The sequence below is a fragment of the Meriones unguiculatus genome, chromosome 8 (genome assembly GCF_030254825.1).
Source record: "Meriones unguiculatus strain TT.TT164.6M chromosome 8, Bangor_MerUng_6.1, whole genome shotgun sequence".
NCBI lineage: Eukaryota > Metazoa > Chordata > Mammalia > Rodentia > Muridae > Meriones > Meriones unguiculatus.
In genome coordinates this window covers 92557315-92585020 of record NC_083356.1, presented here as the reverse complement: position 1 = coordinate 92585020, position 27706 = coordinate 92557315, and the positions used below count along the sequence as shown (strand labels likewise).

General features: G+C 40.5%; 1 protein-coding gene across 5 annotated transcripts; it reads left to right on the top strand.

Annotated features, from left to right (window-relative positions):
• The first annotated feature begins 474 nt into the window (after positions 1-474).
• Positions 475-27473, top strand: Nmi (N-myc and STAT interactor). Of its 5 annotated transcripts, XM_060390149.1 has the most exons (10): positions 487-785; positions 1275-1403; positions 1746-1772; positions 11204-11293; positions 12061-12156; positions 15086-15248; positions 17519-17625; positions 17715-17901; positions 24684-24790; positions 25991-27473. In XM_060390149.1, the coding sequence occupies exons 4-10, from the start codon at positions 11210-11212 to the stop codon at positions 26168-26170; spliced, it is 924 nt and encodes a 307-aa protein (XP_060246132.1). In that variant the 5' UTR covers positions 487-785; positions 1275-1403; positions 1746-1772; positions 11204-11209; the 3' UTR covers positions 26171-27473. The 5 variants fall into 5 exon arrangements, with proteins under 5 accessions (XP_060246134.1, XP_060246135.1, XP_060246132.1 ...); XM_060390151.1 differs by lacking the exon at positions 1746-1772 and having other exon boundaries at positions 475-785; XM_060390148.1 differs by lacking the exon at positions 1275-1403 and having other exon boundaries at positions 490-785.
• Positions 27474-27706: the final 233 nt, after the last annotated feature.

Sequence of the window (27706 nt, the reverse complement as noted above, 5' to 3'; positions counted from 1 at the left end):
GAACAAACATAGTCCAAAACCAATGGCCTCATTAATATATTCATGCTTCCGCTAACATTCAGAAGACAACCTAATACACCGTTTGTATTTTCTAACTGGGCTGACAACACAAAAGAAGGCCTCCCCCCTTCTCTTTAAACAGGGTCCCACTAGTTCTGGTGTCACTGTAAACTGGGTCCAATGTGTCATTTTAGATGGCGCTGTTGGTTACTGTACCCGGATATAGGGCGTCACAAACCTAGAAGGCACTGAGATATTTTTGCTGTCTTCTACAGCAACGCGCTTTTGTGCCTCCCAGCTGTGGTTCTTGGTGTAGGTTGGGGGACACCACCGTTCTTGATAGACGCCAAGTACTTTTCTAATAAAGGAAAAGCTCAGGTTTAGAAAAGCGTTTGCTCACAGAATCTTTTCAACAAAAACAAAGATGGAAACAGCTTTCCCGGTTTATGGTCCATCCTGTGCTGGCGTCAAACTTTATAACCGTCTAGGAAATCACGGTGGGAGTTAGGATTTGGATAATAGAGAGCTCTGCCTCGACTTCCGTTTTTATCCAGTTTTACACGGAACAGTGCGTTCCACGTAATGCACACATAAAAATAAACTTTTCAAAGCATTTAAGTCTTGCATTTAACGCCGCCTACACAGAAACATCAGCAAAGGCGCCCCGGACGAAGTCCGCAGGACACGAAACAGAAGCATCCTGTTTTCAAAATAACCGAAAGCGAAAGCCCCGTCCGTGACCAAACGCTGCCCTCCGTAGAGGCTTTCGTGCTTTCCCGGAGCAGGTGAGTGCGGTTCCCAGCGGACGGTCCGGGTCCGGCCACCCGCGGTCAGGGATGCTCCACCCTGCTGGGGGGTGGGGGTGGGGGGCGGCCCCGTCCAGCCCCGCTTCTCAGGTCTCAGGGCCCCCCACGCGCTGCCTGGGGACTCGCCTGCCCCGGCGCTGCGGCCCAGAGGTGCTCCCTCTGCCTGGGAAAAGGAAACTTACTGTCATTGATTGGGACGGCTCCAGAATGTTCTTAGTAAAATGAATTTCTCAAGAAGACTGTTCGTTTTTTCCTTGGCAGCCGCTGAGTTCTGTGGTCACGCCTTACTTTTTCAGAATATGTAAGATTTTTTTAAAATTTTGCTTTGGAAGCAGATGTTGAAAGGAGAATATTTAATAAGAGTTATAGGAGGCCACTGGAATGGGCTAAGAGGATTCGTGTATCCGAGGCACCCGAGCTAACTTGTGTGCCCCTGAAGGAAACTTTTCTTGTGACCTGTCCAACTAGGAGGGAAAGCGGCGGGTTCCACTGAGCAATGAAATCACCTCTGCCCTAATCCCCACAAGAAGCGCTTGGACATTCACCAACCAGCCAGTTACTCTGTTTTAGTTTCCCTGGCCCTGTCTTGCAAAGAAGGTAACTTTGAATCAATCAGATGACTCTCTGCTTTTTCAGCTTTCTTTACTGTCTCGACAAAACCAACAAAAACAAAACTTTTGAGACAGTCGCTTTCTGTTTACATTGTGCTGGCCTTAAACTCTTGTTCCTTCTGTTGCGGACCTGTGCCACCACACCCAGGCAGACCACTTAATTGTATTTTATTTATTAAAATGTCCGTTGATTGAAAAATTGTAAAAGAAATACAGTTAGGGTTGTATTTTAATGGTTAAAATTGTATCCATCGTTTGACACATTTCTCTGCTATAATGTATACAATATGTCTATATTATGCTTTCTTTCTTTTTTCTGTTCTGCCAGGCACTGTGTGTGGCTCACCCTGGTGACGTAAGTATAGTCAGGAAAATGAAATGATGGGCGTGTCGGTTTGTTTGTTTACCGTAGTAATAAGTTGGGTGTCCTTGGTGGCTTCTACACACATGTGCTTGCGTGCACACACTTTTCATTTAAAAATGTTTATTTTTAGAATCATTTTAAAACTAGATTTGCTTATAGTTGTGTGTGTGTGTGTGTGTGTGTGTGTGTGTGTGCAGTTGTAGAAGTCTGCAGGTCCAGCCGGGTATAGCAAAGGGGCTGTCAGAGCTGTCTCCTGTTCTGGAAGCTCTTCGGATGAACGCCCTTCGGACTCTGGACTCTGCCCTTTTCCCTTGGCTTATTCCTTCTCCCATCTTCAAAGTTAGCACCAGCATCGCTTCTCTGATCAGGTTTCTGCCTCATATCTCAGTCTGACTCTTGCGTTGTCCCCTCTTTTCCTCGAAAGGACCTTCTGGGTTTTGTTGTTTTTCTCCCACACTGCAGGATGATCTCCGTATTTTATTTGTTTTTGTGTCTGTATGCATGTGTGTAGATACCTAAGCGTGCACTTGTGAAGGACAGAGGTGGAAATCTGTTGTTATCTTCTATATTGCTCTACCTTACTTCCTGGGTTAGGGTCTCTCAATGGAGCTCACTGATTGGCCGGACTGGCTGAGCAGTGCGGGGGGGGGGGGGAAGGGGGGCAAGATGGGAAGTACCATTGCTTACCCAGCAAGCACTCCAGCCCTGAGCCACCTCTCCAGACGCTTTACCCCTGTGTTTCACAGACAGAGGATCAGCATCCTGAATTCAGTTTGCAGCCTTACAGCTTCCCTGCAGTGTAAGCCAACATTTTCACCAGTTCTTGGGACTAGGACATGGACATGTTTGAGGGGTCAGTTTTCTGCTTGCCATAAGATTGCTTGAAAGGGAAGAATTACAGACATTCCACCCAGTGAGGAAGGGAAAATATTCAATGGTAAATATGATGAAGACATCCTGGGGCTGCTATGCCACAGACCACTTACAGCAAGAGCTTTTAAGAATATCGGTGTTCTAACAACAATCTTTAAAATCAATTATAATGTTGAAATTTCTCTTTTAAGAAATGTAACAAAGAATTCATATATATGTGTATATATATGTATACGTATATATGTGTGTATATATATTATATATATATATATATTATATATATATATATAATATGTATAATGTCCTGGGCAGAAAAAAACCACACACTGTAACATGCAGAGTTCTAGGTTGCGTAGGTTTTGGGATGGATCCAAGTAGGAGTGCCTGTGGACCCAGTCTTCAAATATTTATTGAAATATTTGAAAATGACACATATCATTAAAGTGCCTCATAAGCAATAAAGAAGAGGAACTAATGTCTTCTAGAGAAGCCAGAAAAGGCCTCAGGAACCTTGTGGAGGGTTGCCATGAACCTTGCAGAATCAAAGAATCAAAGAAGGTCTTCCAAAGATCTTTCAACCAAGTTAAGGACCTGATTAAATAAGGCTGAGGGTTAAGTTGTGGTTAGGCTGTTAGATCTTTGAATGCATATAGGTGTGTGTGTAATTTTAAACAATCTATCTCAAATTTATAGAAACATTGCTAGTAGTATAAAATGACCTTCTTTCTCTCTGGATTATTTGAGAGTAAAATTTCAACCTAATGACCTGTCACCCTGGAATACTTGAGTGGCTATTTCTCACTAAAAGGGTGATGGGTAGGAGTTCCTATTTTACCTACACAGTCTGAAAGAATCAAGAAATTAATTGTGCTGTTCACTACCTTCTAATGACTTTATCATTTGTCCCAATATGAGCAGCATAGATTGCATTTAGTTGTGTTTCTGCAGTTTTCTTCAATCTGGAAATTTCCCCATCATTTTTTTGGAAAAAATAAATCTACTTAAGGAAGAAAAAGCAAACAGGCAAATTGTAGCACGGGCTGCGCCTGACTTTGCTGCCTCCTCTTGCTTGTGCTTCAGATTGTGCGTCTTTGCTCAGGGCATTCTATCAACCTATTTCAGCCTATCTGGTCAAGTGCAACCGAATTTTGATCTAGCCTTTCATTTATTTCGATTATCTCATTCTGGCCATGTACGCCAGGCTTCTCCACTGTGAAATTACTCTTCTTTAAAAATTATTTTGAATGAGCTTTCGGTTCACATACAAGGGAACAGTTTCACTGTGACATCTTCACAGTGTTTCTGTACTTTATTCTTAGTTGCTCTCTCACTGCTTTGTCTTCCCGTTCCCTTCTTGCTGATTTCCCCCTTTTCCAAATGCTCCCCCTTTCTATTTTCATGATATAAATATATATATGTATATACGTTCTTTCTATATATACACATATTCGATTGCTCTCTTCTTGCTCTTTTATCTGCCCTCCCTTTAAACCACTTCCTTCTCTCTTGCAGTCCTTTGTTAATTTTTAAAAAATCATCTCATGTGTATAGATATTTTGCTTGCATGTATGTCTGGGTACCACACAGATGCCTGGTGGTGCCTTTTGCTGGGAAATTAACATGGATCCTCCAGAAAAGCAGCCAGTGCTCTTACCCTCTGAGTCATGTCTCCAGCCCTGCTGATTTTTTTTTTTGTCACCCACACACATACTCACACCCACCCACACATTTTTTTGTTTGATTTGTATTTAAAAAGTAACGTTAATGTATAAAGTAATGATTTCATCATGGCATTTTCATACATATATGTTCTTATAGTTTCTTCTCCTTTTTAAAAATTTATTATTTATTTATACACTATTCTGCCTGTATGTGTGTCTGCACGCCAGAAGAGGGCGCTAGATCTCACCTATAGATGGTTGTGAGCCACCATATGGTTGACTGGGAATAGAACTCAGGACCTTTGAAGAGCAGCCAGTGCTCTTAACCTCTGAGCTGTCCCTCCAGCCCCCTTATAGTTTTTTCTTATCCCCCTCTTTCTTTGCTCTCTCCCATATCCTGTACCCTTTAGGTGTTCCCTTCTTTCCTGGTTTTGCCTTTCACATCACATATATTCCATTACCCCCCTTCCCTGTCCTTCTCCCATTAAGCCATTTACACTTTTCTTTCTAGACCACACACACACACACACACACAATCTGATCCTGCATATGACAGGACACATGCAGTATTTGTCTTCATTTTCCCACAAATGCCGTAATCTTATTTGTAGCTATATACAATCCCATTGCGCTAATACCACATTTTCTTTATCCTTTCATTCTTGATGGATATCTAGTTTGGACCCAGTCCTTGGCTACTGTAATAATGTAGCAGTATCTGGGTGTTCAGATATCTCTGTGGTATGCTGCCTCAGAGCTTTTGGGCGTGCACCCTGGAGAGGCATTTCTGGATCATGTGGTAGTTTTGTTTTTGATTTTTTTTTTTTTTGAGGAACATCCACACTGATTCATTGCTAAGAGAGAGAAAAGCAATTTCTACTTCTTCGAAGGTCCCAGCCACAAATCTAGCAACTATTGTGCCCAAGTAACAGTGGAGAACCATTGACCTTCCTTACAGAGCATAGGGTGTGAGGTTGTGGGTACCCTTCCTCAGCAGGCCACACCAGAGAAGCCTTTACCCGGAAGGGATGAGGGCTTCGCCATAGTCTCATAGAAGGAGCTAACTCCTCCCATATAGTCTAGGCTCTCCCCGAGGCCACATGCAATTAAGGCAGATAATTAGTTACCTCAACAGGTGGTAGGGAGTGGCTGGACACTCAGGTGAGGGTTTTTGAGGCCCCCCCCCACGCGCCGTGAGGGCTGGCAGGAGCAAGCAAGCCCAGCTGGGATGAACTTCCGCCAGTGGCCATACCTGAGACTGCAGTGTGCAGTCTCTTGCGGGGGGGTGGGGGGGAGGATGGTCACCTACAGCAGGATTTCCAAAGTGACAGCCCGAGTTTCAGTCCTGTCCAGTTTCTCTCTTCCGCCATGTCAGCATTTGTTGTCAATTTCCTTGATGGTAGCCGTGGTGACCGGGGTGAGAAGCAATGCAGAGCACGTAAAATTTGCATTCTTCTGATCTTTAAGGATATTGAACACCTTTTCAATTAGTTTTTGGCTACTTTGAAAACGGCCTGTTCTATTCATTAGCCCATTGATTGGCTGGATGATTTGGGCTTTCCATATGTAATGTTTGCAATTTTTTATGCACTCTAGATGCTAATCTCCTTTCTAAGGTGTAGCTGCCGAAAAGACTTTTCTGTTTGTTAGGCTGTCTCTTCTCACTGGTCGTTGTTTACTTTGGTGTGCAGGAGCTTTTTAATTTTATGCAAATGCATCCTATTTGTAAATTCTTGGGAATATTTCTGCTATTGGAATCTATTATAGACAGTCCCCCCCCATATTGTCATTAACATTTTTCCTTTGAGACAAAGTCTCCTATAGCTAGACTTGCCTTGAACTTGGTATGGATGTAGCTGAGGCTGACCTTAAGCTCTTTATCTTCCTGACTCCAGCATTGTATCATAGAGCGTTTTGCATAAGTTTTCCTCTAGCAGTTTCAAATCTTACATTAAGGCCTTTGATCTGTTTGGGGTTGATTTTTGTGTGGGGTGACACAAAGACCTAATTTCATTCATGAGGACATCCAGTTTTCCAAGCATCATTTGTGGAAGAAGCTCTTTAAAAAAAAAAAAATTAAATGTATATTTTTGACAACTTTGTCAAAGATTACTTGGCTGTAGCTGTTGTGGGATTATTTTTAAGTCAACACCATACTGTTTCTGTTACTTTAGCTTTGTACTGTAGTTTGAGATCAGGTACTGTGATGCCTCCTGTATTGTCCTTTTTTGCATTGGTTATTTGGGGCTTTTGATGCTTGCATGAACATTAGGACTTTTGCTTTGTTTTCATTCTGTGAAGAATGTCAGTGGAATTTTGGTGAAAATTTGCATTAATTCTGGGGATAGCCTAATCATTTTTTGCAATATTATCGGTGCTAATCTATGAGCATGAGATATCTTTTCACATTCAAATCTCTTAATCATCTGTTTATTTGGTGTTTCAAAGTTTTCATTGTCTTTAATTAAATTTATTCCTAGGTATTCTTTTATATTACTAGACTGTGTTGTCTATTTTTTAGTATTTTTTAAAAATTTTATTAGTTATATTTTATTCACTTTGTATCCCCCCATAATCCCCCACCCTCTTCCCCTCCCAATCCCACCACCTTCCCTCTCCCTTCTCCACGAATGCCCCTCCCCAAATCCATTGATAGGGGAGGTCTTCCTCTGTGGCCTGGTAAGGCTGCTCCCACTGTCATCAAAACAAAATGAACGCCTACAGATTGGGAAAGAATCTTCACCAACCCTCTATCTGACAGAGGGCTAATATCCAGTATATATAAAGAACTAAGTTGAAAAGCAATAAATCAAGTAATCCAATTAAAAAATGGGGAACAGAACTAAACAGAGAACTCTCTGTAGAGGAATATGGAATGGCAGAGAAGCATTTAAAGAAATGCTCAACCTCATTAGCCATCAGGGAAATGCAAATCAAAACGACCCTGAGATTTCACCTTACACCCATCAGAATGGCCCAGGTCAAAAACTCAAGTGACAACACATGCTGGAGAGGCTGTGGAGAAAGGGGAACCCTCCTCTACTGCTGGTGGGAATGTAAACTTGTACAACCACTCTGGAAATCTATCTGGCGCTTTCTCAGACAACTAGGAATAGCGCTTCCTCAAGATCCAGCTGTTCCACTCCTAAGTATTTTTTAACTGCTTGCCTGCCCTTCCTTCCTTCCTCCCCTTCTTCGATTCTGGTTTTCTTTCTTTCTTAATTCTTTATTTTCTTTCTTCACCAGTTTTTCATTGGTGTATAAAAGAGCTGCATTTTAAAAATATTTACTTTTTAAGGTAGAGTCTTAGTGTGTAGCCCTGGCTTGCCTAGAACCCACTACACGGAGCAGGCTGGCGTCTGACTCAGAGATCCTCCTTACCTCTCTTTCTTGAGTGCTGGGATTAAAGGTGTGTACCATCCGGCCTGGCAAGCTACTAATGTTTATATACTGATATTTGCTAAAATTACTTATCAGAGCTGTGGTTCCGAACCTTCCCGAAGCTGCAGTCCTTTGATACAGTTCCTCATGTTGTAGGGACCCCCCCAAACATAACATTGTTTTGTTGCTACTTTGTAACTGTGATTTTGCTACTGTTCTGAATTGAAAATATTTGATATTAACATCCCAGAGGTTGAGAAGTGCTGTATCAGATGGTAGAACTTTCTGGTGGAGTCTTAATAAAGAATCATGTCATGTGTGATAAGACTATTTTGGCTTCTTCCTTTCATATTTGCATCCTTTTTGTCTTTCTTATGTTCCAGCACTGTACTAAATAGGAATGGAAAGAGTGGACATTCTCCTTTTGTTCCAGAGTTTTGAGACTACACACCCAGTTCTTCTCCATTTGATACAATGTTAGCTGTAGGTTCATTGCATTTAACTTATATATGTGGAGACATTTTTTTTTTTTTTTCTATTTCATTCCTGGATTCTTCAGACCTTTATGCTGAAAGTGTGAACTTTGTTGAGAGGTTTTCAATGTTGATTTAGATGACCATGTGGTTTCTGGCTGTACATCTACTTATATGCTGTATCACATTCACTGGTTTGTGTGTACTGAACTACTAAAACTAACTTGTCATGATATGTGATCTTAACATTCTTGAATTTGGTTTGCAAGTACTTTGTTGAGAATTCTTGCTTGTGTGTTCATTAGGGAGGTTGGTCTATAGATTTTTTTCTTTTATTTGCTCTGTGCTCCAATCCAGTTTTGGTGATGCTGGATGATGCTGGCTTTGTACAGTGAGTTGGTAATTTCTTTCTTATTCTTTAGGACAGTTTTGGGGAAATCCCTGTTTGCAACCTCCATGTATCAACTTTGCTTGTTCAGTTTCCTGTATGGGTCCTTGAACACTGGGAGGTGCTTCATTTGGATCTCTTTTTTTTTTCCCCTGTCATATTTTTAAAAATGCCTTTAAATTGTCTGTTGCCTCAAGATATTCCAGATTTACCTTGTGTATTTCCTGTCCCATACTCATTGCTTCTTGGTTCTCTCTCTTTCCTTTTTGGTGTTTTTGAGACAGGGTTTCTCATTGGAGCTTTGGCTGTCCTAGAACTCACTCTGTAGATCAAGGTTGGCCTCGAAGTCAGAGATCTGCCTGCCTTTGCCTCCATAATACTGGTATTAAAGGTATGTACCACCACCACCTGGTGCTTTTTGGTTCTTTTTATTGGAGAAGAGTGTTAGATACCACTGGATGTGCCATGATCTCTTGTTTTTTGTTTTGTTCCCTACCCCCGACATTCCTGTATTCAAATTGGGAAAACTAAGGCATGGCTAATTTTCTCTTAGTTTTTATTTTAGTTTAAAAATAGATTTTTCTGTCTCCTCCTCCTCCCCCTCCTTCTCCTCCTTGTCCTCCTTTTTCTCCAGACAAGGTTTCTCCATGTAGCCTTGGCTGTCCTGGATGTACTTTGTAGACCAGGCTGGCCTTGAACTCACAAAGAACTGCCTGCCTCTGCCTCCCGGAGAGTGTTGGGATTAAAGGCATATGTCACCACTCCCGGTGATTTTTCCGTTTCTTTTACAAGAATGTGGAGAATTTAACCACTCAAAATCTTTGAAAGTATATTGCTTCCAGGTTTTTACTGTGCATCTGAAACTATTTTGATCTAGGATCTTCCTTTTTAATTAACTTAATGTGCAGGCAGGTCTTCTTCATCTTTTGTGTTTCATTTGACTTCTTTTGCCAGACAGGTGAACTTTGTAAGCTTTCCTTTAATGTTCTTTCAAGCATTCCTGTAAACATTCCTTTGTGAGTGAAAAAACATATAGATGTTTAGAACTACAAGGGAGACCACTTATACTGAAATGCTGATGCCAGAATACTTAAGCAATCTTTTAATTTATTTTTTATTACATGTTCTTATTTATTTTGTGGTGTGTGTGTGTGTGTGTGTGTGTGTGTGTGTGTGTTGTGCATGTGTAGGCACCACAGGGGGTTCCAGAGATGGAACTCAGGTTGTCTGGCTTGGTCGAAAGTGTCTATCCTTTAAGCCACCTCTCCAGCCTCCAACTATTGATACAGTAATATGTGTTCCGTATACTATAATATAGCATGCAGTCTAGTGGAGTTTGATAGCTCCTATAGAAACTGGTTAAAAACGACATTTCAGCATATGTGTGATGACATAAGCTACTAAAACACTTGTGCTGTCTACTGATGACTTTGTCAAAGGTGGTGTGAGTATTGTGGTAGTTAATGTGTTTTTCTCATTAAGGAGAAAAGTTCATCTAGGGATTTGTTAAAAGTGAGGGACTTTTTTTTTTTCAATCCAGGTTTACTGACCCAGAGGGAGAGTTGGTGGAAAGCCAAGTGAAGCTGCCTGTAGATAAAATGCACATCAGAAGATTCTGCTATTTTTAATTTTAGAAGCAGAATAAGGGGAATTAAATATTTAACCAAGAAGTTTGGATGATCAAAATGGCAGTCTTTGAAACTTTATGATTGAGATGTGAATTTCAAGGACTGTTAACACCCATTCTTTTATTTTTCCTTTTTTAATACAATTTTTTATTTATTATAATTTATTCACTTTGTATCCCAGCTGTAGCTCCACCCCATTGTTTTTTTCTGTGTATCCTTGAGTTGAAGACAAAGTTTATTTATTTATTTATTTTAACCTTTAAAACATATATTAGTGTCAGGTTCAAAGGAAACTCCAATTGTCCAAACTCCAGAAGGAAGTCCAAATATCCAGATGTGAGTGCAGCGTGGACTATGGAAGGATTGCTTGCTGTTAGACAAAAGTCAGCATTCCTTAGCCTGTTCTGTCTGCCAAAGGAGTCATTTACTCCCCTTCCCTCTGGCAAAAGGGACGCATGGCTCGCCAATTGCCATATACCTATGGCACCTGTCAGCATATCAAGGTCCATGCAGACCTCCAGGCTCCCTCAGTCCCTACTCACAAAGCCCCCCCCACCAGTCTCCTGGCCCTTCTCTCCCTGAAGCTACTCACTCACCCTCCTTACCACCGTTGCTATGTTCACTAAGTTTTCTCTACGATCATCTTGCTATTCTCACTATGCTTTTTAAATTCGCTGTCCCCTGCTCTCTCTCAGATAGCCCTGGCAATGTCCAGTCTGCTGACTCTGTTCAGTCTACTTTTTTCTCTCTCTGCTTTGGACTCTTGCCAGTGCCTCTAGATATTTTCTCTCTCTTATTCACAACAAAAAACGTTGATCATAGGATGGAGTGGTCATGTCAGCAGCGCCTTTACTCTGCTCCCTCTTATACATTTAGAGATGTGAAGGTCTTCAAATTACAGGTGACATTTGTCAAGACTTTGATGACAGGGGAAAAGACACTTTTTCCCCCCATGTTATTTCTTTTTTTCTTGCATTTGTGTAGTATGCTATTTTAAAAGCCCTCCCTTTTTTATTAGAGAATCATGGATGATGATACAGGCAACACAAAGCAAGCGTGGAGAGAGTCCTCACAAGAGAAAGACACTGTGACATGTGAACAACACAAGGTAAAAAGGGAAATTAGTAGGTGCTTTTAAGAATGATTTGTGTCTGTTCGTTTTTAAGTAAGGTGCGCTTTGTCTTTGGCAGCAGAAGGCTATTGTTACATTTACTGTATTGGGAAAGCTTTTCACTGAGAGTTGTTCCTCTATCTTTTCTTACAAAATTAAGTGTTTTTTTCACCTCCTCCTTTTCTGGGTTTATGCCAGGAAGTGGAGTGTGAGCAATTACCTAATGAGACCCAAGTGGGAACAGAGGCCCAGGCTCTCAGACCTGTTAGCAAAGCGTATGTTTGGCTTGTCAAAGCAGCTGGCTTCTATCCGAATCATTGCCGATAAACAAACAAACACCAAAATAAATAAATAAATATTTCCTCCAAACAAAAATAATACAAACGACAAAACAAAAACAAAAAAAACAAATCCTTTTGCCTCAGTATAATGTACCCACAAGTAGAGTACAGATAAAAGTCATCTAAGGCCAGAAGGCCTGACTCTCACTCCTTGCCTTAATTATAAAAATTTCTGTGTCTAATGTGGAAGACTATCAGTTTCTTTGCTCATATAATAGAGCTAAAAAACTTGGTAAGAATAGAAGAACCATTGGGTGATGGAATAAGATGGTAAGCAAATGCACCACTAATTGGGGTATATTTATTCTGAGAGTGTCCTAAGGCTGCCTAGGTTTAGGGTTGGGGGATTTCCATCATTAATTAATTTGGAAAAAGGAGCGCAAACGTTTAATTTTTTTCAATTAATTTGATTTTTTTTTTTAGGGATTAATTCATGAAATTATGGGGGAAAACAACGAGCTAGAGGAGATGATCAGAAAACTTGAAGCAGAATTACACGAGGATGCCAGAGAGTTCCAAGTACTGTGGTTATTTTAAATGTATTTTAATGGACATGTACTTTTCAGAAAAAGTGATTTAGTTATACAGGATTCACTTTAAAACATATTAGCCACTCAGCACCAATATTTATATTTGTTTTTAAGACCAGCCCTGGCTGGCCTTGAACTCATTCTGTAGACCGTGCTGGCCTCAAGCTTACAGAGATGACCTGTTTCTGCTTTTTGTGTACTGGAATAAAGGGGTGCACCATCATGCCTGGCTTGGACCACTGTATGGAATAGCCTCAAATGAAGAGTAGCATGAACTAATAATTTACTGTATAGCCGTGCAATTAAATTCCACACCACAATGAGAATGAACAATTGTATACAACATGGATGACTGTAATAAACATGACATCAATACATGAGAGGCAAAAAAGGGGCATACCATGTGCTCCCATTTAAATAAAGCATGTTCTGATTAATACAGTGGTCACTGTGGAGGCAGTGGAGACCCTTGGGAAACCAGGAGGACTCTGGTGGTTTTATTTATTGTCTGCATATTAGCTTCATATGATCTCTTCACGGATTATACTTGTGATGTGTATTTTTTCTTGCTACCTATGGTCAATATGATAAAACTTAAAAAAATGAATAAAATTAGTTTTAAAGAATTATTTGAAGTTACTTATAAATAATTATATTAATATAATTATAGATAACACAATCAATGTTTTATCAATAGTAATATTAATAGTATACTTAATAATATGTTATCTTATATTATTAATTAAAAAAACAGAGCCTTGCTTTTTGCAGATTACTTTTGGACTAAACATTTAGTCTTCTCACTGATTGCACTTATGTCGTCATCTAAAGTGCTAGAGTAATTTAAATGAATTTCACAGTTTGGCACAGTCTAGACAGAGGGACACAGCTTTAATCCTAGCATGCAGGAGACTGAGTTAGGGGGATTCCTGTGGGAGGCTAGCCTGGTCTCAACAGCAAGCTCCAGGCCAGCCAGGGATGTACCATAAGACCTTGTCTCAGAGCAAACAATTTAGGCATGCATGTATTAATCTGTATCATTTAAAGTCTCTCCTAAATTTTCCTGCGTTTGAATTGTCTAACAAGTTTTTACACTTGCTTCTTCTTGACAAGCCAGGTTGTTGCAGCATTGAAACTCTTACTAATTTTGTTTCAGGGAGATAGGATGTCCTGTAGTGATGAGATGGGTCAGGAGGCACAAGACTGTTAGGATTTGGTTACTTGTCTGGCTCCAGCTGGATCAAAAGGCCTTGGGAAACCTGCCAGACTAATGGGCCCACTTTACAGAAGACCCAAAGTGGGGTACAGTTTTGGCTTTCTCTAACCCTGGAAAATGCTTGGCGTCAGGAGGTGTGAATATTGTGTGTTTCCACTTGATTGGAAAACACTCCACCTTTCTGCAGGTTTGCAAGATTGTTTTGACATTAGCCTACTGTAACTGGAACCCTACTGATTCCTTGTGAAGGTACCATAAGTGTGAAGGATCATCCACAGACCCACTGAGCACGTGCAGGTTCTTTCTGATAACACATTTTATTTCAGTGTGTAAAATAACCATGGGATACAAATAAGTGCACTGGTACATATATGCACAGTTATACATTTGTTGATGTCTATGATTTTAAACAGGTAAGTATAACTTACCCACTTTTGTCAGCTACAATTCCTTTTGACAGTATTTGCTTCAGGATTAAAAAGTTATTGGGTCGATTAGATATGGTGACTTGCCCATATGAGCAATCTTAGCACCAAGGAGGCTGAGGTTAGGAGAATCTTGAGCTCAAGGACAGCTTGGGCTACATAAATTCTGCCCTCCCCCCAACCCCCCCAAAACGAACCAAAAAAATTCTTGGGAGATTTGGGGGAAGTTGGAATTAAACTGGCAATTTTCACATCATATAGTTCATGAGTCTTTCAAAAAATGAAGTTATCTGAGTTTGCCATAAAAAAAAAAATTACCCATAGTATAGAGTCCTTGGTCCTAAATGGAACATCTATCTTACCTGCTCCAGGCTCAAGGAACATTGTTAAAGAAAGAGTGGGGAAAAAAATGTAAGAGCCAGAGGCTGGGATATAAGCCGTCAAAAGATGTCTTCTGGACATGACATGGCCATCATGAACTTGACGTGGCTATCTTCACAAGACTGGGTAGTCAACATTTCACCACGTATAGGGCCTGAAAGCAAACCGTCTGTTAATGGTTGGTGGGGAAGGGTGTATCATTTTCCTCAGTGGTGTAGCCATTGATAAACTGCTTTGCTCCGGTAAATGACCTCCCACTCATGCTCAGTCAAGAAATTAATCAGACTCAGGGATCACCATGAGATGTGAAGGAAGAAGACTTGCTGGACTGAGGAAAAGATTTCATCAGTAGGGGGAAGTGAAATGAGTAAGGGGAGTGGGGTGAAAAATACTAAAATTAATTGCATGCGTGCATTCATGGAACTGAACCAATGAAAAAAGACCCACCGTATACACAGTTTCAAACTTCGCTCACGTGTCGTGCCTCCTGGCCATGGAGCCAAACATCATTTTTAACAATTTCCTTCTGAGATTGTGCATTACTGGCAAGGTTATTTAAAAAGTACTTGTTTATATAAACAGAGGGGACTTTGGAATTGGACACTGTACAGTATTGATTGGCTTAAACGTTGCTAAGGGAAAGTGAGAGGATTATATGCTTATGATTTCGTCTATAAAATGACATTAAAGGATCAGCATTTGATTACCTTACTGAGAAGTTACATGGGAACAAGCAATTACTATAGATGTCAAGTAAGGCCACAGTCAATATCCCGTGAAGCTCTAAAGTCAATGGAAAACAAATTATTGGATAACTAGATTGTAGTGTCATTGGGGAAGGGGGGCATAAGCTATCTCTTGTTCTTATTTTAATCAAACACATCTGTTTTAATTAGATTAAAGAGAACATACCAGAAAAAAAGCTTAAATTCACATCAGTGGAGAGTCCCAAGGATGGCGGCCAGTTCTCAAATAGCTCCTGTTCATTTCAAGTGAGCTCACAAATTACTTATGAGCTACAGAAAGGACAAGCACTCATCACCTTTGAAAAGGAAGAAGGTATGGCTGATTTTAAAAACACGACTGTGTCACTTCTGCAAGCACCTGGGCCTTCAAAGTTTGGCTGTCACTTTACAGTGTGTAAAGTGTTTGCTGTGTCTTCTTGTCCTTAGAGTGATGGTGTTCTGAGGCAGATGTGATAGTCACAGTTTACATAGAAGGAGGCCAAACATATTAGATGTGTTGGGTATGTTACCTATTCTATATAATGAGGTAACATATATAATATATATCATTATAATATAATAATGTGGAGTATTGACAATGTCATGTGTGCAGTGATACTAAAGTTTACGTGTTTATCACACATTCAAAAAGTAATGACTCTGGGAATAAAATACAGGAGTTGGGATATCCAATGTCAGCCTCTTTCTAGTCCATATGCCCCTTAAATGATAATAGGCATATTAGAACATTATGATAATATTATAAAGAAGTAGAACTTGCCAGGCATGGTGGTGCACAGCTTCTATCATAGCAGTGAGGAGGAAGGAGCAGACCTCTCTCTGTGAGTTTGAGGTTAGCCAGGCCAGCCAGGACTACATAGTGAGACCCTATTGCAAATACAAACAAACAAACAAACAAATAAATAAATGAAATTTGAAAGTACCATAATGGCAGACTCTGTACTTCCTCTGGATGTTCCTTGAGACATCTCACTTCATCCTTGTACAATTCTATAATTCTGTAGAACCACAAAAATAAGGATTATATGTATTTGATTAGAAAGAAAACAGATTCTGGGTATGTTTAAGCGATTTAGTAAATCAGTTAGCTGTTGGTAAGACTGAGCCCAGGGATGAGAGGTTTGGATGGGACCTGATGCTGGCCAAATTCAAAGAAGTGTGGGCCTCTTCAAGGCTTGTCCCTTCTCATGAGAAAGCTTTGGCTTTGAGTGCCAGCGTTGTCTTCCCGTGAAGGCCTGGTCTTAGTTCTTTGTAAGCCTCAGATTTTGATGACAGGCTTTGTGATATCCCGACTTCACGAGCTGTTGGTGTATGAAACGAAATGTGTATTGCACACAACCAACACACATGTGTTGGCTGTCATTGTTGCTGTGTGTGAGGGTTTTCCGGATAAGGAAACGGAAGCCCGTAGAAGAGTTTCCATTGCTGAACTCCAGAGCTGAGAGGTTGTCCTAAGTGCCTGCTCACTTTCTACTGGGCTGACATTCCTGAGGGCAGGCCACTAATATTCTGCTACTTCAGAGCTCCAGGATGGGCCTGCCTGGTCTCCAGGGTCCTTTCAGGAGTAGATTATTTGTATCTGTGATTTAAACCTGTGTCTTCTGGCATCTGACCCATCACACTGGCCTGGAAATAAAGGTTAAATGGAAGCAGACAGAGAAGGTCGTGACAAGCAGAGATGAGGCCTCCATCCACAGGGTAATTTTGTTTCCCTGGGAACCACCTTTGAGGGGAAGCTTTGCTGGGGATGGGCAGTGGCTGGGATGTTACTGGCAGATAGAAGGGAGGATGTGGAAGCAGGTTTCTGCATGGCAGTCACTGGGCCTTGCTGGGAGTGTTAAGTCACTTTAGGAGCAGACTTGATGCTGCTTGCTCCCTGCATGTGGTCCTGAAGTCCCCATGCCAGGAGCAGCTCCGGGGGAACAGAGGCAAACAGGAGTGGCTCTGAAAGTCATAGTCACTAAAGTTGGGATACAAGTGGCCCCTCTCTGCTGAGCCAGATCACCAGATGTTAGGGGGTTGGGGCTAACAAGAGGATCGTCTGAGTATTACCTCAGTGATGTTTTCTGTTATTGTCATCTGTTGCCATTAGCAAAACAAAACAAAACATCTAAATTCTAGAGTCATATCGTGGTAGGGTGAGCCTGAATTCCCACCCAACAACGCCCTTCCCTCCAGCCTCGTTTCTCCCTCAGCCTGTGGTGTGCTCCCTGGTTGTCATAAACACACACAACGTTTACAAGAGAGGAAGCAGACATCTCTCATGGTCTTGATGAATCGGCGTAAGAGGCTCCACATGTCAACAGCTGGAGTGTCATAAAAAGTTACAGCATACAATTAAGAATAAACACCTACCCACGTATATTTTAAGCGAGTGTGGTGCTCTTAGACCCTCTACTGGCTTTACTGTAGTCATGTTACAGAGCCCCTCAAAAGAACACACAAACACACACACACACACACACACATAGGTAAATGTAATACAAACAAAATAGAAGGATATGGAAAAGAAAATAACATATCCTTGAATAGAAAGCATAAAGTTTTCTCAGGGTACTGTGGATGTCTACTGCTATGTTTCAGTTGCACAGAATGTGATAATGATGGGGAAGCATGTCGTGCAGATGGAAGGTACCGCTGTGGAGGTCACTGCCCATCCAGTCCCACTCGATACAGGGGTCAGATTCCAGGTGAGACAGCCAGGAAAGCCTTGGCCATTCCGTTGGACACAGACATTGTTTTCCTCACCTGTCCTTGTGACTATGAAATGCTTTTCCAGATTCGTGTAGACATTTCTAAAATGAAGATCAATGTTACGGGAATTCCCAGTGAACTGTCTGAGGAGCAGACGAGGGACAAACTGGAGCTGAGCTTCTGTAAGTCCAGGAACGGAGGTGGAGAAGTGGAAAGCGTGCACTATGACAAGAGGTCCGGAAGTGCTGTCATCACGTTTGTGGAAGCTCGAGGTACCCAAACAGCCCACCATCGCACTATTCCTGCCTGTTTGTATATTTGGAATGTATTAGCATGATTAGGGGGAGTTTTCCTTTTTTTGAACACTATTGACATTTTTATTTTCGTAGAATTATTTATTTCTTTAACATGCACAAGTATGTGTGTAGGCCCTTGTGTGCCTGCCGTGGCACTAGTGTGGAGGTTAGAGGACAGCTTGCATCAGTTGGTTTTTTTACTCCAGCACAAGGATATTGGGAATTGAACTCAGGTTGTTGGTTTTGGCAGCAAGAACCTTTACCTGTTGAGCCATCTTGCTCAGCTGGGGTTTTCTTACTCTTATTTAAAAAAAAAAAAAAAAGAAAAAAGATTTCCTCAGTGTCTGTCATTATGTCCCCCCTTTTCGCTTCTGATCTTGCTGATATGGATAGTTTCTCTCTGCCTTTTAGTTAGTTTGGCTAAGGGTTTGTTTATCTTGTTGATTTTCTCAAAGAACCAGCTGTTGGTTTCATTGATTCTTTGAATTGTTTTCTTTGTTTCTAATTTATTGAATTCATCTCTGAGTTTGATTATTTCCAATGGTCTATTCCTCTTGGATGTATCTGTTTCTTTTTTTATAGGGCTTTTAGGTGTACTGTTAAGTTGCTTGTACATGAGATGTCTCAAACTTCTTTCTGAAGGTACTTACTGCTATGAACTTTTCTCTTAACACTGCTTTCATTGTGACCCATAAAGACTCTACCCAGCAGGGTATCAAAGCAGATGCTGAGACTCATAGCCAAATTTTGGGCAGAATGCAGGGAATCTTATGAAAGAAGGGGGAGATAGAAAGAACTGGAGGGGACAGGAACTCCACAAGGAGAACAACAGAACCAAACAAAAACAAAAACAAAACAAAACAAAAAAACTGGGCACACGGGTCTTTTCTGAGAGTTATACTTCAAGGACCATGCATGGAGATAACCTTGAATCCCTGCACAGATGTAGCCCATGGCAGCTCAATATCCAAGTGGGTTTCCTAGTAAGAGGAACAGAGGCTGTCTCTGACATGAACTCAGTGGCTGGCTCTTTGATCACTTACCCCTGAGGGGGGAGTTGTGGGGGGGGGCAGCCTTACCAGGCCACAGAGGAAGACAATGCAGCCAGTCCTGATGAGATGATAGGCTAGGGTCAAATGGAAAGGAAGGAGGACCTCCCCTATCAGTGGACTGGGGGAAGGGCATGGGAGGAGAAGAGGGAGGGAGGGCAGGATTGGGAGGAGAGGAAGGAGGGGGCTGCAGCTGGGATACAAAGTGAATGAATTGTAATAAATAAGAATTAATTTAAAAAAAGAAACAGAATTCAGGAAACAATTTCCTAAATGCTTGTGAGCATGTTACAATTACAAATAACAACTGCATGAATTGTTGTAGAGATCACATGTCAGGCAGTACAGTGATGTCTGCATTATCTTTTTTTTTTTAATCATCACAATTTATTGGAGTGAGCTTGATCTTCATCATCTGGATATCTCTAACCAGCAATCCAGCAAACCACAACAAAAAGTAACCAGCAACAGAAGCAAATAGCAAACAGCCACAGCAGCAGGCGCAGCAGGGGCAGCAGTGGCAACAGTAGCCGCGCTGCCTTTTGGAGCTTTAGCATCTTTATACCCTCTGAAAAGTCCCCAGAATTCCAAATGTAAACTCTCCTTGCTGGCAAAATCATGCCCTGCTAGAGCACTAGGCAAATCATAGTCAGCTGCTGTGGACATTCTGAAGGAGCCTCACACCCTACACCTGGGATTAAATAAAAAACATATTCACATAACATGTCTGTGTTAAACCAAAAACAAAGAAACAAAGAAATAAAAATTATCACTACATTCCCCCCTTTCTGTTTTAAGCCATTAATTGTACTGTGTTTAGTGAGAAATTATAAACACAGACATTTTCAATGAACTAAATGCTTTTTTGTATCAGTGATCAAGGTTTTCAGTAGACCTCTCCTCCCTAATTCTACTCTTTATATTAGTTTTGATGCTAGCCACAGTTTTTCATTCCCATGGAAACATAAACAAAACCATGTTTCCAATGCAAAACTTTACCATTCTGATGTTAGCACATCCTTATAATATAGGTTGATTTAATTCCACAGGGTTTTTATTTTTTATAATGTTTTTCCTTTTTATTACCATTCAGAAAATCTTAAGTTAATTAAGTATTACTTAGCCTATCCCTGGAGGTCTTTGCTCTTCCTTTTTGTTTTGTAAGCATTTCTTTTAAAGTATAACTAGATCTTTTTTCAATATGTGGAAACATCCAATTATTATTATTATATTATTATTATTTTTTCTATAAACTGAAGACCCTTGCTTTTAGGACATTTCTTGTTAATTTCTCTTGAATAGTTAGTACAAGCTCTTTGCCATTCTTCAATGATTACCCTTGATGACAAAATCTCAGCATTAATGAAGGTACTACAATTTCACCTGGGTCTGTTCCTGACAATTTGTGTAGTCTTATTCTATTCTACCTTTTATGATTAAATCAGAAACCTTTTCTATGTAAGTCTTTAATTTATTTACTTGGTTTTGTGTGCTAAGAAAGTCCATTCCATAATGCTATCTTCTCTTTGTATAATGAGCCCTGTAGGAGAATAAGTTGAAAGCAAAATAACCAAAATACAATCTAGTTTAGGATCTATTGAATCCACAAATGCATCTCACAGCCTCTCTTCTACCAGAGTTAACTGTCTCTCCTTCAGCTATTAGACATCTTAGACTGTTTAAATCTGAATCTCCCTTTAATGTTTAAAACAAATTACTTAACTCACGAGTGATTAATCTAATAATAGACCATAGCCAATCAATATTATCCATTAATTTTTGAAAGTCATAAGGAGTTTGCAACTGGTCTCTTTGGATATGGATCTTTTGTGGTTGAATTTTTTTGTGACTTATTTTAAAACCCAAATAGATAATAAAATCTCCTCTCTGTATTTTTTTTTTTCAGGAGCATGCTGTAACCCCCAGCATGGCAGAATTTTTTGTGTTTCTTTAAACATTTTCTGTAAAGTATCTGCATCAGAGTCAGCCAACAAAATATCTTCCATGTAATAACAAATAATAGATTGAAGACATTTCCTAAAATTATTTTTAGCAGTTGTACAAAATAGTAACATAAAGTCAGACTATTTAACAGTTCCTATGAAAAAACTTTTCAATGATATCTTTTTACTGGTCCACCATTATTATAAGTAGGTACCAAGAAAGCAAACCTTTTCCTATCCTGCTCATAGAAGGGGTTAATGAAAAAGCAATCTTTTAAATCAATTACTATCATAGGCCATGACTTAAGTAACAAAGAAGGTGAAGGAATTCCAGGATGTAATAGACCCATTGTTGAATTACTTTATCCAATCTTAAGTCTGTTAACATCCTCCATTTTCCTGTTTTTTGTTTGTTTGTTTGTTTTTTAATAACAAATGGTTGACTGGCTGGTAGACTGTTCTATATTATGAGCTTCCAGCTGTTCTTGTACCAGCTGCACAAGTGCCTGCAATTTTAGTTAAAGTCAGTTGCTCAACTCATACACGTTTGCTACTCGACCATTGTAGGGGTTGGGCCATTGGTGTTTCAGCAGTGGCCCCTCTTATAAATTTGGAAATTCAATCCCTGGAATGTCCTATGTTTAGACAATTGGCACACCCTGAAGTTGTTTTTGATGATGTATATCAATACCTTTCCCAGGATCATCTACCATTTCACCCTTCACTGAGCTCTCTGGAATTGCAGGAATATGAATCTGAGTGCCCCTTTGTTGTAAAAGATCCCTTCACCATAAATTTATGGGTATCTCAGCCACATAAGGTCTTAACTATCCTGTTTGACCTTCTGGTCCCAACACTAAGCCATTGAATACTTTTGTTTTATTTGAAATAATTTTCCAGTTCCTAAAAACTTTGTATAAACCTTTTAAAATGGCAATTCTGAACTCCAAGATTTTGGGGGAAATGATAGTCACATCATCTCTTGTATCCACAAAACCTCCTATTTTGACACCATTTAGTTGCAATTTAATTTTGGCTTCTGATCATTGACCACTGTTTGTCAGAACACACATTTTTCAGTACTTCCACACCTTCCTGTTCTTTCTACTGGTGTAGCTTTTCCTTTACTGTAGGGAAACAATCCTATCACTTGCATTAATTTGCATCTCTCTCTCTCTTTTTTTTTTAACATAGGCCATAATTTTAATTTCTCCTTCTTCTATTTCTATTATTCTTAGATTTTTTTCATAGTGTCCCAGATTTCCCAGATGATTTGTGTCAGGAATTTTTCAGATTTAACATTTTTTTTGACAGATGTATCAATTTCTCCTATTGTATCTTTAATGCCTGAGATTCCCTCTTCCATTCCATTCTTGTATTTTGTTGGTGATGCTTGTGTATGTAGTTTATGTTCGCTTACCTAGATTTTTCCTCTCCACGATTCCCTCAGTTTGTGTTTTCTTTATTGCTTCTATTTCCATTTTATCTGTAACAGTTTTATTCATTTCCTTCACCTGTTTTTTTTTTTTTTCTTTGCTTTCTTTAAGGGATTTATCCATCTCCTCCAATTGTTTGTGTTTTTCTGGATTTTGTTTGTTTGTTTGTTTTTCTGGATTTTTTAAAAAGGGGTTTGTTCATTTCCTTTTTAAGGATCTCTATCATCTTCAAAAGTTGGTTTTAAGTTTTTTTTTTTTTTTTTTTTTGTATTGTGCTTCCGCTGTGTTAGCATATTCAGGGCTTGCTGTAGTAGGGTAGCTGGGCTCTGATGGATAGCTCATATTGCCTTGGCTGTTGTTGACTGTGTTTTTATGCTGGCCTCCATGCATCTGGGTTTGTGGCAATTATAGGTGTAGGTATTAATCAGTGATTTTGTCTTTGTTGGATGGGTGTCTCTTCTCTGGCCTTCTGCCCTGAGTGGCTTGTGAGTCCTCTGGTTGAGTAGGGTGCCTCTGCTGGGGTTTTGGGTGCTGGCATGGCCTCTGAGGTTCTAGATATCAGTGTGGGCTCTGGTAGAGCAGGGTCTTCAGCTGGAGTTGTGGGCTGGGATATGGACATGAAGGGGGTGATTGGGGGAAGGCTGGGCAGGCCCTGTCGAAGTGTTGGAATCTTTTGGAGGTGTCTTGCTTGAGGTTCTTAGTACTAGCGTGGCCTCTGGTAGAGCAGGGCAAAAGTCATAGGTATTTTAAAAAAGAAATTGTAACAGTGAAGTATTAAGTGTCTCCTCCTTTCTTCTGGTGTATAAGTAGTTCTGATTAGTAAGGGATATTTTCAGGCCTTTCTCTGGGCACGTGAAAACCCACCACTGTGCATTTTTGACCTGTGTCTTTGAGTAATGCTTATGAACTCATTATGGGTGTGTCATAGTGAGAAGCCTAAAGTTTAGGTGTCTTCAGGGCAGGCTTAAATATTGCCTCTGAAATGAAGAGAAACTTAGTGGAATTTTCCTAGTCAAGGATCCAGATTTAGGTTTTCCAGTTCTGTAAGTTTAATTTCTCTGGTTGATGTTATTTGCCCCATTCCTTGTATTTAGAAACATCCACTATACATCACATTGCAGTTTGACACTCTGTTAGCTTGGAAACATGTTTATTCTCTCCTCTGGGGAGTCCTTCCTAGAGGTGGTGTCCAGCCAAATGTTACAGTTTTAGGTAATTCTAGAAGAGTATAAAGTTTTCTGAAGGTAGATACACTGGTCACTTCATAAGCAGTGTCTTATGGCCTTACCGTAACCAGGTAGGTGCTGTAACTACTTGCCTTTCTCAGGAAAGGACTCAGAATCAAGTCAAGTGAGACAGCCAAAGCCACACAGGTCATAACCAGTGCAAGTGGGTCTGAGGCAGGCCTATTGAGGCTCTTTCCTCCCTGCTCTCTCCTCTTCTGCCTCCACTTACCACTTGAAACCCTTTAATTGTAGTGTTTACGGACTGCAAGATGGCTCAGCTGATGAGTGTCTGCTGTCAGGCCTGTCAGCCTGTGATCAGTTCTGGAACCTACATGGTAGATAGAGATAACCGTCTCCCACTTCTCTGACTTCATGTACATGGTGACGTGCACACAAAGCTAATTGAAGACATGTGTACGAGCTAGTGGCGTTAAGTAAAGGTGTTCGCAATATTGTGCCATCAACACCACTAAGAGGGTGTTTTATCATTTTAAGAAGAAACTCCGCCGATTAAATGAGAATTCCTGTCGACTTCCTCTTTCAGTCCTTGGTATCCTCTGGTCTTTCGTATCTACAAAAATGTTACATGTGGGTTCATGGAACATTTATTCCTTTCATAGTTGACTGTTCAAGGCAGAAGATTCAGCTTCCTTGCTGTGTAGTCTTGTATTTTATTTTATTTTATTTTCAAAATCATTGCTGTGAAGTCTTCAAACTGGACTGTAGAGTTTTGTAGAACTGGTATCTCCGAAGCTCTTCACGTACGCAGATTGAGACGCAGCCTCGCCATGAGTGGACGGCCGGCCTGCCTTCCTGCGTGCCAGCCTTAGGGTGTCTGCAGAATGCCTAATCGACGCCATTAGTCGGTCCATCTTCTCAAGGAGCTACGCACATTTGCTAGAGCTACAAAACCTCAGAAACTGGATTTCAGGCTTCACTGTTCTATTCCTTAAGGACAACGTATTAAACTATAAAGAAAAAAAAAAGAACTTAGCTGCTCATTTCACTGTTATTCTGATAGCACCACATTGGAGGGAAGTTTTAATTATGGTTCAAAATGTTTATGATATTAAAGAAAAACACTTTTTTGTTGTTTACTTTCAGTTGCTGACAAGATTTTGAAAAAGAAAGACTATCCTCTTTACATGAATCAAAAGTGCTATAGGGTTCCTGTTTCTTCGTATACAGAGAGACGCTTGGAAAAGTACCAGGTAGAGTCCTCTCTCTTCTTTCCACTTGTCAAAGCAGTGCTCCATGCCGCCCCACGGCGACCACAGAATGAATTGCGTGGGATATGCATCCTATCCCTGAAGGCTATCAAAACAGTTTCTTCACTTCAGTTTTGCTTGGTGGTTGCAGAATGGATTTGTATTTTTAAAGGACATATTAACGCAAAGCTGTGACTTATTTTCAAAACTGATGCTAGGCCTGGTGATGCATTTTTAGAATCCCAGCTATGCAGGAGCCAGAGTCAAGAGGATCTCTAGTTCAATGCCTACTTGGACTAAAGAATTCAAAGATAACCCAGGCAACCTGAGGATCCTGTCTCAAAATAAGAAGTAAAAAAAAAAAAGGCATGGGGGAGGGGTTCGGCCTGTAGCTTAGCAGTAGAGGACCCTTCTAACACATACAAGCAAGCGTCTAAAGTCTATCCCAGTATGCAGAACAACAATGACCCCTCCCCTCAATTCCTCAGATGATAAAACTCATCCTTATTTTGAAAACAGAGACTTACCTAGGCAATATTTTTTCCATGTGTCTGTCAATCCCTGGGCTGCCTCTGTCATGATCATATGGGCCAATTCCATTCCGGTTCCTTGCCCAGCAATGTGGAGATTTGATGCATAATGTCTTCAAAATGAAATACAGTTAAATTCAGCAATCTGTGTTTAACGAACGTCACTTACTCTCTTTCATTCTAAACCTGCTTCCATTTCCTATTCCTCCTCAGATATTGAATGGCAGTACTACTTTGTCTACATGCCTTCCGAAAACTACAACACACACACGTGCGCACACACACACACACACATTTGGGGGGGAGTACTGAACACTGAATCCAGGCCTTCATGTAAGCACTTCTTGTAGTAACCACTCTACTAATTGAGCTTCCCATTCACCTACATTTTTTTTGAGTCAGGGCTGCCATGTAGCTTAACCTCAAACTCACTGTCCTGCTGCCAACGTGTCCCTTAGTCTATATCTTTTACATCCATCCAGCCTTCGTCTGGTCCAGTAACACCTCTGACTGCCCACAGACTGTTCTTTCTGTCCTTGGAGCTGTCCACCCCCTTTATGTCCATAATGCCACACAGTCCTCTTTCTCAAATTCGAGTCTCCCTCTGGCCTTCTCTTTCAGCTCTTATAATAATTCATCTCCTTCAGAAGCTGATTATTTTTTCCCTCCTTAGCTGTTTTCAGCCGTATCCAAGAAGACAGTGCTCCTGACTGGTTTAGAAGGCGTTCAGCTAGACGAAGAGATGGCGGAGGATTTACTTGGCATTCACTTCCAACGGAAGAATAATGGAGGTGGAGAAGTAGATGCGGTCAAATGTTCTCTAGACCAGTCCTGCATAGCATATTTTCAGTAACAACGCTGGAGAAACCATGTGAAAATGATAGCTTTGAGCCCAGAATCTCTGTAAACATTTACAAAATCCTGTAATCCTTAAAAAACAAAACCTTTAACCTGTCAGTGTCTTCTTATTCTTCCATGCAAAAATCTATTCCTGACTCTTAAAATTCTTCACCGTTTTCAGCGCTCCCGTTTGCTTACAGATGTGCGAGTGGCCTGTGTGGGAGAAGCTTTGTTGCCAATCTCTGTTTTGACAGCCCCAGCAGATGTCTCCTGCCCTTGCTGGCTGCCTCTGTCATGATCATATGGGCCAATTCCATTCCGGTTCCTTGCCCAGCAATGTGGAGATTTGATGCATAATGTCTTCAAAATGAAATACAGTTAAATTCAGCAATCTGTGAATCCTGTAGGACCTAAAAAGATTCAAGGGGCTGTGCCACTTTACATGGCCTTTCAAAACTCCACGGCCCCCAGGTCCTCAGAGCCACGTGGTTGTTTTCGCTTGCAGTGCCAAGTCCTTACTGTTCCTCCCAGATATCCAGGTATCCCTTTCCGAAACATAGATTTTCTCTTACATCTTTCCTGCTTATTTTCTGTGTTTTTGAAACAGGGTTTCATTATTGTGTGGCCCAGTCTGCCCTTGAACTCCCGATCTCCTGCCTCAACCCTCACTTGTAGGAATACAGATACCACCACCATGCCTAGCTTGAATTTTACATATTCGTTAGAAAGAATCCACATAAGAAATTGAGAATTTGGGAATATATCCCCTCAGGGTGCTTGGTGCTGTGGACTGCCTGAAGTCAAAACTCAGTGATGCTCTCTTGCCACTTATTTATTTGGAGAACAAACAGAAACCTTAATGAAAAGTTAAAGGCCTTCCACTTAGAGAAAGCGAGATTCTTTTTGCCAAGGAATCTGTCGACAGATTTTACTCTGACATGTTTTACGACCTAGAAACAAGAGTAAATTCAAGACAGGTATGGTGGTTAGTGCCTATAAATCTGAGCACTCAGATGGTCAGTGGCCTGGTCTACATAGATAGTTTCTGGCCAGCCAGGGCTATTCAGTGAGAGCTTGTCTCAAAACAACAACCACAATAACGTGATTACGTTCATATTTCAATATTGGCAGAAATCACTCATTCTAGAAAATGTTTTATTTCCAGAATGGGAGATTTTGTTTTTTTTGCTCCTGATATTTTACTTGTAGGTTTTAAGGTTATTGCCAGAAATGTTCATTGCTTTTATATTCTGTCTGAAATGAGATACTGTCTTCAACTATACAATTTACAGTAAATATTTCTATTTATCATCAAAGACTCGTTTCTACTGTTATTGGAAAACATTAAGATTATTTACAACTTTCAAAGATATGAAATATGGATAAAATAACAGAGGGTCAGGGACTAGAGGGATGGCTCAGGAAACTTGAGTTTGATTCCATATCAGGCAGCTTCACAACTGCCTTTACCTCCAGTTACAGAGGATCTGATGCTTCTGTTCTCCTTGGACACTTGAAGTCCCGTGTACATACATACCCCCACACGGAC

Coding starts and splice junctions, on each gene's coding strand:
- Nmi (XM_060390152.1), top strand. CDS start 11,210: ATGGATGATGATACAGGCAACACAAAGCAAGCGTGGAGAGAGTCCTCA. Junction 12,157..15,085: donor AGGATGCCAGAGAGTTCCAA/GTACTGTGGTTA, acceptor TGTTTTAATTAG/ATTAAAGAGAACATACCAGA. Junction 24,791..25,990: donor GACGCTTGGAAAAGTACCAG/GTAGAGTCCTCT, acceptor TTCCCTCCTTAG/CTGTTTTCAGCCGTATCCAA.